Genomic DNA, 11,644 nt, shown 5'->3' with positions numbered 1-11,644 from the left:
ATTCACAGTTAATGTAGGACATTCATTCATTCAGGGTAGAACTACAAAACATAAACTGAAATAAACACAGGCATAGCCTATATTCTGAAACTTTACTAAAACAAACTAGAGTGTGTCTGTAAATATGGCATAGATGCAAAACAGTGAGCCTTACTAAAACTTTCAGAACTTCCTTCCCAGTGTGAAAAGATTTATTTTTAATACAAATTAAAAAATAAAAATAAAGAAATATTGAAACAGAACTTTCTGATGTCAGACACATGAATACATCAACGTAAGTTCAGCTGAATCACAGCGAGAAAGAAGTACAAAATAGAACAGCCAGACACAATCATTCCAAAACTTTGTGCTGTCCCCCTGAAGGATCTAAACAGAGAGTTGCGGTTCACCTTTAAAGTCACTGCAATCTGACTTTAACAGTTTCATGACAACAACAGTACATGTTTTGCGAAACTGTCACAAGATAATGCAGGCCTAGGGAAGGGGTAGTTAAAAACTACATGGCAGGAAACTCATAATTTATGAATATGCAAAAAGAGAGGTTAAAAAGGTAATGAATAGGTTTGGCATAAACAAACTTGAGGTGAAAGCATGCTTGAATAGCACATCAGCCTTAGGCAAGTGAATCACAGTGCTACATCCAGACTTGTGCTTCAACTATTACTGTTGCCCATACAACTGTCAGTCAGGGCAGAAAGGCAAGTTTGACTTACTATGACTATTATGTTCTGCTATTTGTGCAAACAGCAAACACTAAGATTAATCTCTATCATGGCTCAATTTACCCTGTTTTGGCATGAGCTAACAAATAGTGTCCATAAAACCCTCCCACTGAAATTCCATTCCAGCGTTTCAAGGGATCTGTCACAGAAGAGGTATGAAGGTTTAATGTTAGTATTAAGATGTAAATGCTGTGCCTAAAATCCCACATTATTATCCAGAAACAATAAACGATTCTGGATTATGGCAGTTCTGATACTTTCACGTGCATATAAAAATAAATCAATAAATAAAATGATGTACTGTGAAACCCCATATGTTTACATCACTATACATGATTCTGTGTATATACATAATTTTACAATAATGTTTTTTTAATTTAATTTGATTGTAAACTTTACAAGACTACAGTTGATAAACTGGCAGATGTGCCCAATCGTATCTGACAACATCAGTAAGTACATTCACGTTAGCAGCAAACGACTATTCAAAATAAGTAAAATCCATTTTATACACAGCTGTATAATGTTAACAATGTCATTTTAAAAATGCATGTAAATAATAGTCTGTCATTTGAGATGTAATAAACCTGCAATCATACTATTCCTCTCTATTAAGCCTCTCAAAGAGAAGCTCCTTCCACGCTGCATTCAGACACTTTCTCTAGATCTTCCATCACTAAGTCTTGCTCGTTGACGTGGTTCATCCTCCTCGAGCTGTTGTTCTCCAGGCTGTTAAGAGAGATGGGCTCTGTGGAGGGTTGCGGGTTCACCGGTTGCACAGAATTGCCCTGCACTCTGTGAGAATAGGTCCGATGCTGACCGCCGACAGGACACAGGCCGAACTTAAACACGGCCTGAAATCCACGGCGGAAGTTCTCATTGAAGAACCCGTAGATTATCGGATTGACGCTGCTGTTGAAAAAGGCTAACCAGTGGGCAAAAGGGTAGATGTAGATGTTAATAAGCATGTATTGATGTTCAGTAAGTTTAACATAGTCTGTTAGCATCATCAGCGTCCACAGAGGCAACCAGGACAAGATGAAGAGCAAGGCCACGATGAGGAGCATCTTGATCACCCTTTGTTTTTTCTTCGACACAGAGTGGCGGTTATCGTGGCCTGGTTTGGTGCCTGCCGGCATGGCTGTTTTAAACAGAGTAATCCCGATCCTTGCGTACATGATCACTATGAGGGACAGAGGAGCCAGGTAAATGTTGGCAAACAGGACGGTGGTGTAGATCTTCCTCATCTCTTGGTTAGGCCAATTTTCCCTGCACCAGTAGAAAGGGCTAGTTCGGTTTCCATCTCCCAGGAACACGCGGATGCTTTGTTCTTTAGTCACCTGAAGCATGACACCAGAGGGGCACATGATGGACACTGCCAGGACCCAGATTATCATGATGATAAGGGTGGCTGTTGATATTGTCAGTTTTTGCTTGAAGGGATACACAATACATCTGAATCTGCAAAAGACAACATATTAAACATTTAACAGCTCTTTGGAGAAACAGCTGTGTCAGATATGAAACAAATGACAAGAGGTGCCTTTGTAGTGATTTTGAAGTATTTTTAAAAAGAGTGTATTAATTTGGTCCGTGTACCATGTTCACTTGTTTTTTTATTTAATATTGAAAACAGAAACATGAGAAAACTATACCGTTTTCATTTTTCGTTTTATCAAAACCATGAAAAGACAAGAATTCGCCTTAATCTTTCCTTTTTACATTCATGGGTAGAAAATGGATAAACAGCTTGAATGTTTGATTTCCACGTGTGGGAGGGAGTTAAACGCCCCTTTTCACTGATTGGTCAAGCAAAAATGAAACGGTGCCGTCATCATGTCGTCTTCAGTTCTGTGCAAAAGAATAAGAGTCCTTCGCTCTTAAAGCATTTATTGCAACTCCTGCATTTCGTCGCTCTCTCATCAAACAACCAGACTAACAAATGGACAGGGCTTACTTCTGTGTAGGCATAGATTCTATATGGCAAGTATTAGGTGCTTATTGCAGAAATATGTATGTGCCTCAGATCTGCAGCATTACCCTTTTAGTCTATTTCTTTGGTGCACCGCACGTTTTATTTAGCTGTCCAGTTATCAAAATCTGTGTGGCAAGGCTGCGTGGCGAACTGGACAACACGGGGCGAATGCATTTACATTATAGTGAAGCGCAGACCAGTATTGATTTTAGTGTGAATACACAGCAGTCCTAACTTTTATTTTAGACAGTACAGTTTAATTAATAATGAGTATAAATTGATTTCATTTTAGACACAGCACAGTGTGTTTTATTTGACTTAAAACACAGACGTTTCATTCTTGAATGAATCCGAGTCTTTGAATGAATCGAGTGAGTGGTTCAATGTCCCATTTGCTTTGCTACTGAACAAATCAGCATTTTGAATGAATCGGTTGAATTAATGACTCTATGACTCATTCATCAACACAATGACTTGCCGCCACCTACTGGCGATGTAACCTTCATAATTCAAGTATCCAATTGTTTCATTTTGTCACTCATTTCATATTTCTGTAGGGTATTCAAAATGTTTTTATTTAAAACATTAATCTCATTCCATAATGCAATTGCTGTGTTAATGCATTTACTGCCGTTTGAGCAGCATTAATTGTGTAAATACATCTAAATTCAACTTAAGATGCAGCTTCTGTGCCACAGTGCAAGGATGGCTTTGGTTGGTACTGATTTAATTGGTAACACCTGTAATGTCATATTTTTCAAGTATTGACTAAATTCAGGAATTTAATATTAAAGGTGTCAGATATATTTTATAAAGTTAGAAAAATGCCCTTTTCTATAAAAATAGCATGTATTATATACATGTGTAACATGCAGTTAGATAATGACAGTATCATATAAATTTCTCTATGAAAAAAAAAATTATTATTATTCAATAATAATGAAAACTGTAATATAGCTTTATATTCACAATAAAATCGATACTGGTCTGCGCTTCACTATAATGTAAATGTCACGCAGCTTTGCCACACAGATTTTGATAACTGGACAGCTAAATAAAATGTGTGGTGCGCCAAAGAAATAGACTGAAAGGGTGATGTGGCTGCGGATCCGAGGTACACACATATTTCTGCAATTAGCACCTAATATTTGCCATATAGAATCTATGCCTACACAGAAGTAAGCCCTGTCTAGGCGGCAGAGGTGGAAAGAGTATGAAAATATTCTACTCAAGTAAAAGTACCATTACATTAATGAAATTTTACTTAAGTACAAGTAAAAGTACCAGTCTAAAAATCTAGTCAAGTAAAGTAAAAAGTAGCTAATTTAAAATTTACTCAGAGTAAAAATTACTTAGTTACATTTTATCAGTGGGAGGGAGGCAAAAATGGGATAGGCCAAGGGTGTCAAACTCAGTTCCTGGAGGGCCACAGGCCTGCACAGTTTAGATATAACCCTAATTAAACATATCTGTGCTATGGTGGCTGTGTTTGGAATTATTTTTGTTGTCGAAATAGAGCAAAAACAGGCAATATGGTGTCTAAAATGCAAGTCTCTTTTAATTAACATCTTGTTCATTGAACTGTTGTAAAAAAAAAAAATCTGTATGTAATCATGCTGATTTTTGGAGAAAAAATGGCACTCTTCGTGTGATATTGATTTACTATATGAAATTATATAAATATATACATTTTCTGCCCCTATATCTTCAACTTTGTGATCATCCTAAATGCATCTTAACAGACTGAATCACGCAGTGAAAGAACGCACTCTAAATGTGCGCGCACACTAGTCTAATCTACTAGACTTCATGGCACTCTGTAGGAGTGTTTTGTTTGGTTTTTGGCAAAATAATGATAATGTCAAATCACACATCGTTAAAACAACAATTACGATATTATCGCAGACAATATATGAAGAGTTCAGTTCAGTTGCAAAAGCCTCTAAGTGCCATCTGAAATTTTCATCTAAAATGAGCATTTTCATCATGCTACTGTGTTTAGATTCAGTAATTTTACTCTAATGGCAATGTATAGCTCCTTTTCTATACAATTACAGTAAAATAACTGAACATATATATATAGGAGCCTGATAAAAATGTTAATTTTAGAAGAAAAATTTCAGATGGCACTTAGAGGTTTTTGCATCTGAACTCTTCATATATTGCACTCCCTGCACCACTAACTATGTTTCCATCCAAAGATTGAATTAAACCTATGCGCAAAACTGGAATATCGCATAAAACATACCCACATAGCAAATCTTGGTCCCACTTTATATTAGGTGGCCTTAACTACTATGTACTTACATTTAAATTAATCATTTGATACAATGCACTTATTGTGTACATACATGTTTTTACATTGTACTTATATTTTAAAAAATACCTATATGTACTTACATCTGTAATTAATTTCTGTAATTACATTTATAATTACACTGTCAACCCATCTCTTACACCTTAGCCCACCCTTAAACCTACCCAAACCACCAAACCTGTCCCTAATCATACCCATATCCCACCTCAATAGCAGCAAAAGTGTTTTCAATGCAATATGAAGACAATAAGTACATTGTACTTATTTTTTTGATGTAAGTACATAGTAGTTAAGGCCACCTAATATAAAGTGTAACCCAAATCTATTCTGGCCCAGCTCCAGGCCACACAACCACTTTTCCCTCGGCCCAAGTACCACAAAAATGATGGCCCTGAAGTGGCCCAAAACTGGATTAAACACAAGGGCCACACATGGGCCATAACCAGCCCGAATCTCAGCCAGTAATCACCCTGAACTGGCCCTGAACTGGGCCAAAACATGTGTTATTACTGGTACCAATTCTCAGCCTTAAGTAAACCAGAGTCCCCAAATCTGAGCCACACCTGAGCCTTATATAGCCCAGACCCAATACAGAATATTAATATTTTATATTATTGTATTGTGTATTATATCTTTATTAAAATAAATAATTTATAAGATAAATGTTTACTTTCAAGAGCCGTCAAGTATTTGCGAGAGTGAGTTTAAAGCTTACAGGCTTCCGTACACCGGCTTCCCGCAGCGTCTTCTGGGATTTCTAACGGCTCGATTCTCTCAAGTCTGCACTCGATGCATCCTCGATATCAAGAACACATCCGGGGAGGAGCGTCTCGCTGCAGCCCACAAGATCCAGGGGGCGTGGTTGGATCCAGATCCAACTCCTCCCACATTACATATACCTAAACCTACCCATCTCCACTCCCTAATCCCTAAACCCACCCATCTCCACCCCTAAACCTACCAATCTCCACCCCCTAGATGTGGATCCAACCACGCCTCCTGGATCTTGTGGGCTGCAACGAGCCCTACTTGCATCCGAGAACTTTCATGCGTCCTCTGTACTTGCGTTCTTGAGAATTGGAACTGAACTTCGACAGTTAATGATGACGTAGAACGAGAACTCAAGGATGCAAGACCGCTGAAGAACGCATATTGGGAAACAGCCAATGACCGTTTGATATCGCTGCCGTAAAATTTGTAAAGCTTCCTAACGGCAAATTTTGAAATTGTTACTATAGCTACAGAGGAAGGAGATACATATTGCTGATGAATGGTTTGAATTTGGATCTGTCCCTCACACAAAGCATCACACGGATACCGAGGATTTTAATAAAAATAAAATACTTTTATGATCATTTTATTTAATGCTTGTGCATGACAGCATATTAATAAAATTATGTGCCCCATGGTAAACCAAATAAATATTACATGATAATGGTTAAATCTCTCTCTCTCTCTCTCTCTCTCTCTCTCAAATTCAAATTCAAATTAGCTTTATTGGCATGACTTGCACAGTATTGCCAAAGCATTGTCCATTACATGAACAAGGAACAAACAATTATATAAAACATAGAACAAGAATAGATCTGTAAAATAATTAAGTAAATATGTACATGTATACTTTTTTTTTCCACAAACAAGAAAAATATTTAAGACATTGTTAAAAAAAAAAAATAATAATAATAATAATAATAAATAAATAAATAAACTTTGTACAACATGCAAGAAACTATCTTGCTTCAGTTTTGTCCACTGGCTGAAAGTCTTAGTTTGTGACAGGCTGATACATATCTTGCTGCTGTTGTGATCATTTTGGAATTTTCCCCTAAAATGTGACTTAATTTTTCTGCATTTAGTAATGCCATAAAATTTGGTTTAATTTGTTGGAATTTGGGGAAATATGCAGCTCTAATGTTGTGATAGTGATCACAGTGCAGCAAAAAATGTTCCTCTGTTTCCACCTCTTTCTGCGAGCATAGTGAACACAGTCTCTGTTTTCGTGGGTGCCATCTTTGTCTGTGTCGTCCTCTCTCTATAGCCAGACAGTGATCACTCAGTCTGTACTTCGTTAGTGTCTTTCTTAATTTGTGATCTTTTACACAGCTCAGGTATTCTGCTGGTTTGTAGTCTCTTTTCAGGTGTAAATACAGCTCCATCTTCTTTTGTATTTTAGTGGCATCTTTCCAATAGGCAGTGTAGTTTTGTTTCTGTAACTGTGTGATTTGGTTGGGCCTGATTGTGTTGTGCTGGTTTGGGTGTAGTTTGAGTACCAGCTGTAAAAGTGCGCTCTTCTGCAGGTTCTGCTCCTGCCACTGCAGGACTTCAGCCTGGTAAGAGCATTTCACTGCATTTCAGGTGCTGGTGGAATTTCACAGCTCTCTTTTGAATATTAATTAATAGTGGGTATTGTCCTAAATCAGCTCTGCACGAGTTGTTTGGGGTCGCTCTGTTAACTTTTAAGATATTTTTACAAATTTGGGTGTGCATCATTTCAATTTCTTCTTTTTCCCATTTAGAGAAATCTTGGGTTTTTAGAGGTCCCCATATCTCACTGCCATATAGTGCAATTGGTTCGATTATTGCTTTTAGGATTTTTAGCCAGGTTTGAATTGGAATTTCATACTGAATTGTATTTTTGATCATGTTGAAGACTCAGTGCCTTTGCTTTCAGTGCATTCACAGCCAGATTGAAGTTTCCTGTTGAGCTGATTTTTAGTCCCGGATAGGTGTATACACGAGTGTGTTGGTGGAAGACCTGGTTTCCTGCTCTGAATGTGTATTTATTTTCCTTACACCTGGGTCTCTTTTGAAAAATCATTATTTTTATTAATTTTATGAGCCCATGTTTGACTGAATGTCTCTATGATATCAAGGAGCTGTTGTAGTCCCTCTTTTGTTTTTGACAGAATGACTAAATCATCTGCAAAGAGGAGACATTTGATTTCTGATTCAGTTAGGGTTGGGCCGGGGCGGTCAAATTTTTAATTCTTTGGCTAATTCATTTATATAAATGTTAAACAGAGTGGGGCTCAATGGGCAACCTTGTCTAACTCCTCGTCCTTGAGAGAAAAAATCTGTTCGTTTGTTCCTTATTTTTACAGCACATGTATTGTTTTTATACATGGTGCTGATTAGATCAAAAGTTTTCCCTCCAATCCCGTTTTCCAGTAGTTTTAGAAAGAGTCCTTCATGCCAGATTGAATCAAAAGCTTTTTCAAAGTCAATAAAGCAAGCAAAGATTTTGGTTTTGTTTTGGTGTACGTGCTTATCAATGATAGTGTGGAGGGTATAAATGTGGTCAGATGTTCTGTGTTTGGGCAGAAATCCAATTTGACTTTTTTCCAAGATTTTGTGGGTTTTGAGAAAGTTTTGTAATCGTATGTTAATAACCGAACAGAATATTTTCCCCAGGTTGCTATTGGCACATATGCCTCTGTAATTGTTTGGCTCAAACTTGTCTCCTTGTTTAAAGATAGGTGTAATTAGGCCTTGATTCCAGGTGTCTGGAAAATATCCTACACTCAAAACAATGTTGAATAATTTGGTTATTGCAGTTTTGAATTTGTCATTTGTGTATTTGATCATTTAATTTAATATTCCATCAATGCCACATGCCTTGTTGGGTTTCAGTGCATGTAGTCTGTCTGTTAGCTCATTTACTGTGATTGTGAAATCCAGGGAATTCTGATTGTCTTTAATTTTTTCTTTCAGGATTTCTAATTTGGTTTTTATTTCATTTCGAGCAGGATTTGTTTCAATTGTTTTGTACAGATTTTCAAAGTGTGTCCTCCATATGTTCTCATTTTGAATGGCCAATTCTTCCTTTTGTGGTCTATAGAGAGTGTTCCAGTTGTTCCAAAAGTTATTGGTATTTATTGATTCCTCCATTGTTTGAAATAATTGTTCTGTATGCTCTTCCTTTTTTGCGTTTAGAGTTTGTTTGTACACTTTAAGAGCTTCATGATATTGAAGGCGGAGTTCTTGGTTGTCAGGATCTCTGTGTTTTTTATTTGATAGATTTCGTACTGTCGTTCTAATTCTTTTACACTCATCATTAAACCACTTTTCATTGGTGTTTTTTGGTTTTCTTTTTGATGATTTTTTTCAAATTGCACATGGATGCTGATTGGTGGAATATATATGTAATGTCCTTTAGTGCCAAATTTATGCCTACTTTATTTTGTGGATATGTGTTAATTATAAATTTGTCCAATAATAATTTGATAGTTTGGCTTTCTATTGCACTTTGATAGTTTTCTTTGCTGTTTTTTGTCCATTTGTAGGATTTATGTAGCCTTAGTAAATGAGAGGGCTGTCTGCATATTTCATTGTTTTGAGTTGGTTTTAGATAGAGTGTAATTTTACAGTGGTCTGACAGAGGTGTTTGAGGACTGACTGTGAATGCTCTGAGATGCACTTGATCAATGTCTGTGATGAAATAATCTACAGTACTGTTACCAAGAAAATAATTAAAGGTATAACAACCAAAAGAGTCTCCTCGTATGCAACCGTTCACTATACAGGCCCAGTGATTGACAGAGCTGTAGTAGGCTCCTCCCACTTTTGTTTGTGAAGTTGTCATAATTTTTTCTGAGGTGATATGAGGGCAGAGAGTGGCAGGTGTTTGTAATATATTTGTCTCCTTGTGTGTTGACAAAGTCGGGTTCATTTCCAGTTCTGGCATTTAAGTCGCCACATATTAAAACATTTCCTTTTGTCTGGAAATGGCAGATCTCGTCTTGCAGGATAGAAAAGGTTTCTTCATTGTAATAGGGAGATTCAGCCGGGGGTAAGTATGTGGCACACAAGAATATGTGACGGTCTGTGGACACAATATCCTTTTGGATTTTTAGCCAAATGTATGATTTTCCGATTTTTATAGATTTGATTGAGTCTATGAGTGTCTTTGTCTCTCTGTCTCTCTCTCTCTCTCTCCATGTAAGGATTCTAAGATTATTTGTACAGCGAATAATAATATAAAATATAATCAAATTATAATTAAGTGCCGTTTAATGCAGTTGACTGATTTACTGGTTTGCTTAATTTTGAAATTATAATGTTTTGTTCTGTTTTGACTTGCCATTTCAAAGATTAATTTTAAACAATACTTCACTTCATTAAAATTCCTGTGTTCATTTTATCATATTTTATTTATCTTGTTTTTCATGGGTCTCATAATATGCTGTCAGGTCACTGCCTGATCTGGGCCACACTCATCCCACCAACAATTGGCCCTCATATTGTTTGCCGTGATCCACGCCGTGCCATCATTGCCACACATGGCCCAGCTCTGGCTGAATGGGTACTGCCGACAGGAGACCAGCAGTGCCAGCTTGAGATCACATTTGGGCCAAGACCGTGTGGGTATGCGAATAAAGCACCGTTTCCATCCAACGAGTCACAAGCTGGGTTTCCATCACCCTGTTTTAATGTGCATTTTGAAGTATCGCATGAGAAACGAGTGATAGAAACGCCAAATTTTGAATAAAAATCCCTTAATTCGCAAAAAAGTTTTATGCTCGCTTGAGGTGGTTTTTGACTTGTGCGAAAAAGGGTTAATGCGAATAATGGTGTCAGTCCTCTGTCGTGTTTGTCTTGTGTTCCCGCTTCTTGTGTCCTTATTTGGTCATGTTCCTGTCCGTGTTAAGTGTGCTTAACAGTTAATTCTCATCCACCTGTGTGTTAGTCATTATCTGTTATTGTCATGTGTATTTAGTTCATGCCCGTTTAGTTAGATTTTGTCTGGTCTACTCGTTACTCCCCGGCGTTCCTGTGTGTCCCAGCCTTTCCCTGTCTGTTTTGGATTTATTAAAGACTGTTATTTTAAGTTATCCTCGTCTCCTCGTTCCTCCCTGCTGTGTGCACCATGACAAATGGGAGATGGAAATGCATTTTGCGAATAAATTCCTCCAAGTGCATAAAAAAAGTCATGTGAATTTGCGCTACGAGACAGGATAACTTGACTAGCAGCGGACTGATCTCGTTCCACAGCATCTGAAATGTTGTTATGGTTGTTCTGAAATGCCTGAGCAAAGTCTGTCATCAAAGCATTTTGTATAAATCTCTTACACGACTATGTTCCCAAACAGCAACATTCACCTCCGAAAGCAATGACAGCATTTATTGTGTTTTTTGTCCAGTGTTAATTTTGACAGAAACTTTTGATTTAGTTTTAGTCATAGTCTTTTGACTAAAATGCCATTTAGTTTTAGTCATATTTTAGTCATCTTAATTGTTTTTAGTTTTAGTCGACTAAATATCATAAGATTTTAGTCGACTAAATCTACAGTAAATTCTAATGGGTTTAGTTACAGTGCATTTATTAAGCATTTCTCTAAAATTTCCAAAATCATTATATAGGTTTGATATTAAGGTTTTATCATGATAGACTGCGATTTAACTGTGGTGACACACAACATGCCTTTGTTAAAATTCAATAAAACTACTTCTCATAAAGAACAAGAACATGATCTACTTTTTAATGAAATAACAATGGTTATATAGGCTAATTATGCATTCTTTATAACAACTTGTTTACCATATTCTTCATTCTTTCAAGCAGACATATTTAATTCTATAAATAATTTTAGATTAATCTTTAAGGCTACTAAAGTGATTCAGTCAAGAGCA

The 11,644-nt window shown here is 36.8% G+C and overlaps 1 protein-coding gene across 3 annotated transcripts in view; it reads right to left on the bottom strand.

Moving 5' to 3' along the window:
- Positions 1 to 387: 387 nt before the first annotated feature.
- npffr2a (neuropeptide FF receptor 2a) overlaps positions 388 to 11,644 on the bottom strand; it is a 30,650-nt gene continuing 19,393 nt past the window's right edge. For all 3 annotated transcript variants that reach the window (XM_058776425.1, XM_058776422.1, XM_058776423.1), the window contains one exon: positions 388 to 2,183. In XM_058776425.1, the coding sequence (XP_058632408.1) occupies positions 1,343 to 2,183 (841 nt within the window). In that variant the 3' untranslated portion in view covers positions 388 to 1,342. The remainder of the gene's footprint in view (positions 2,184 to 11,644) is intronic.

Source organism: Onychostoma macrolepis, chromosome 05 (genome assembly GCF_012432095.1).
Source record: "Onychostoma macrolepis isolate SWU-2019 chromosome 05, ASM1243209v1, whole genome shotgun sequence".
Lineage (NCBI taxonomy): Eukaryota > Metazoa > Chordata > Actinopteri > Cypriniformes > Cyprinidae > Onychostoma > Onychostoma macrolepis.
The sequence above is the reverse complement of the archived record's forward strand: the minus strand, read 5'-3'. Positions and strand labels throughout refer to the sequence as shown.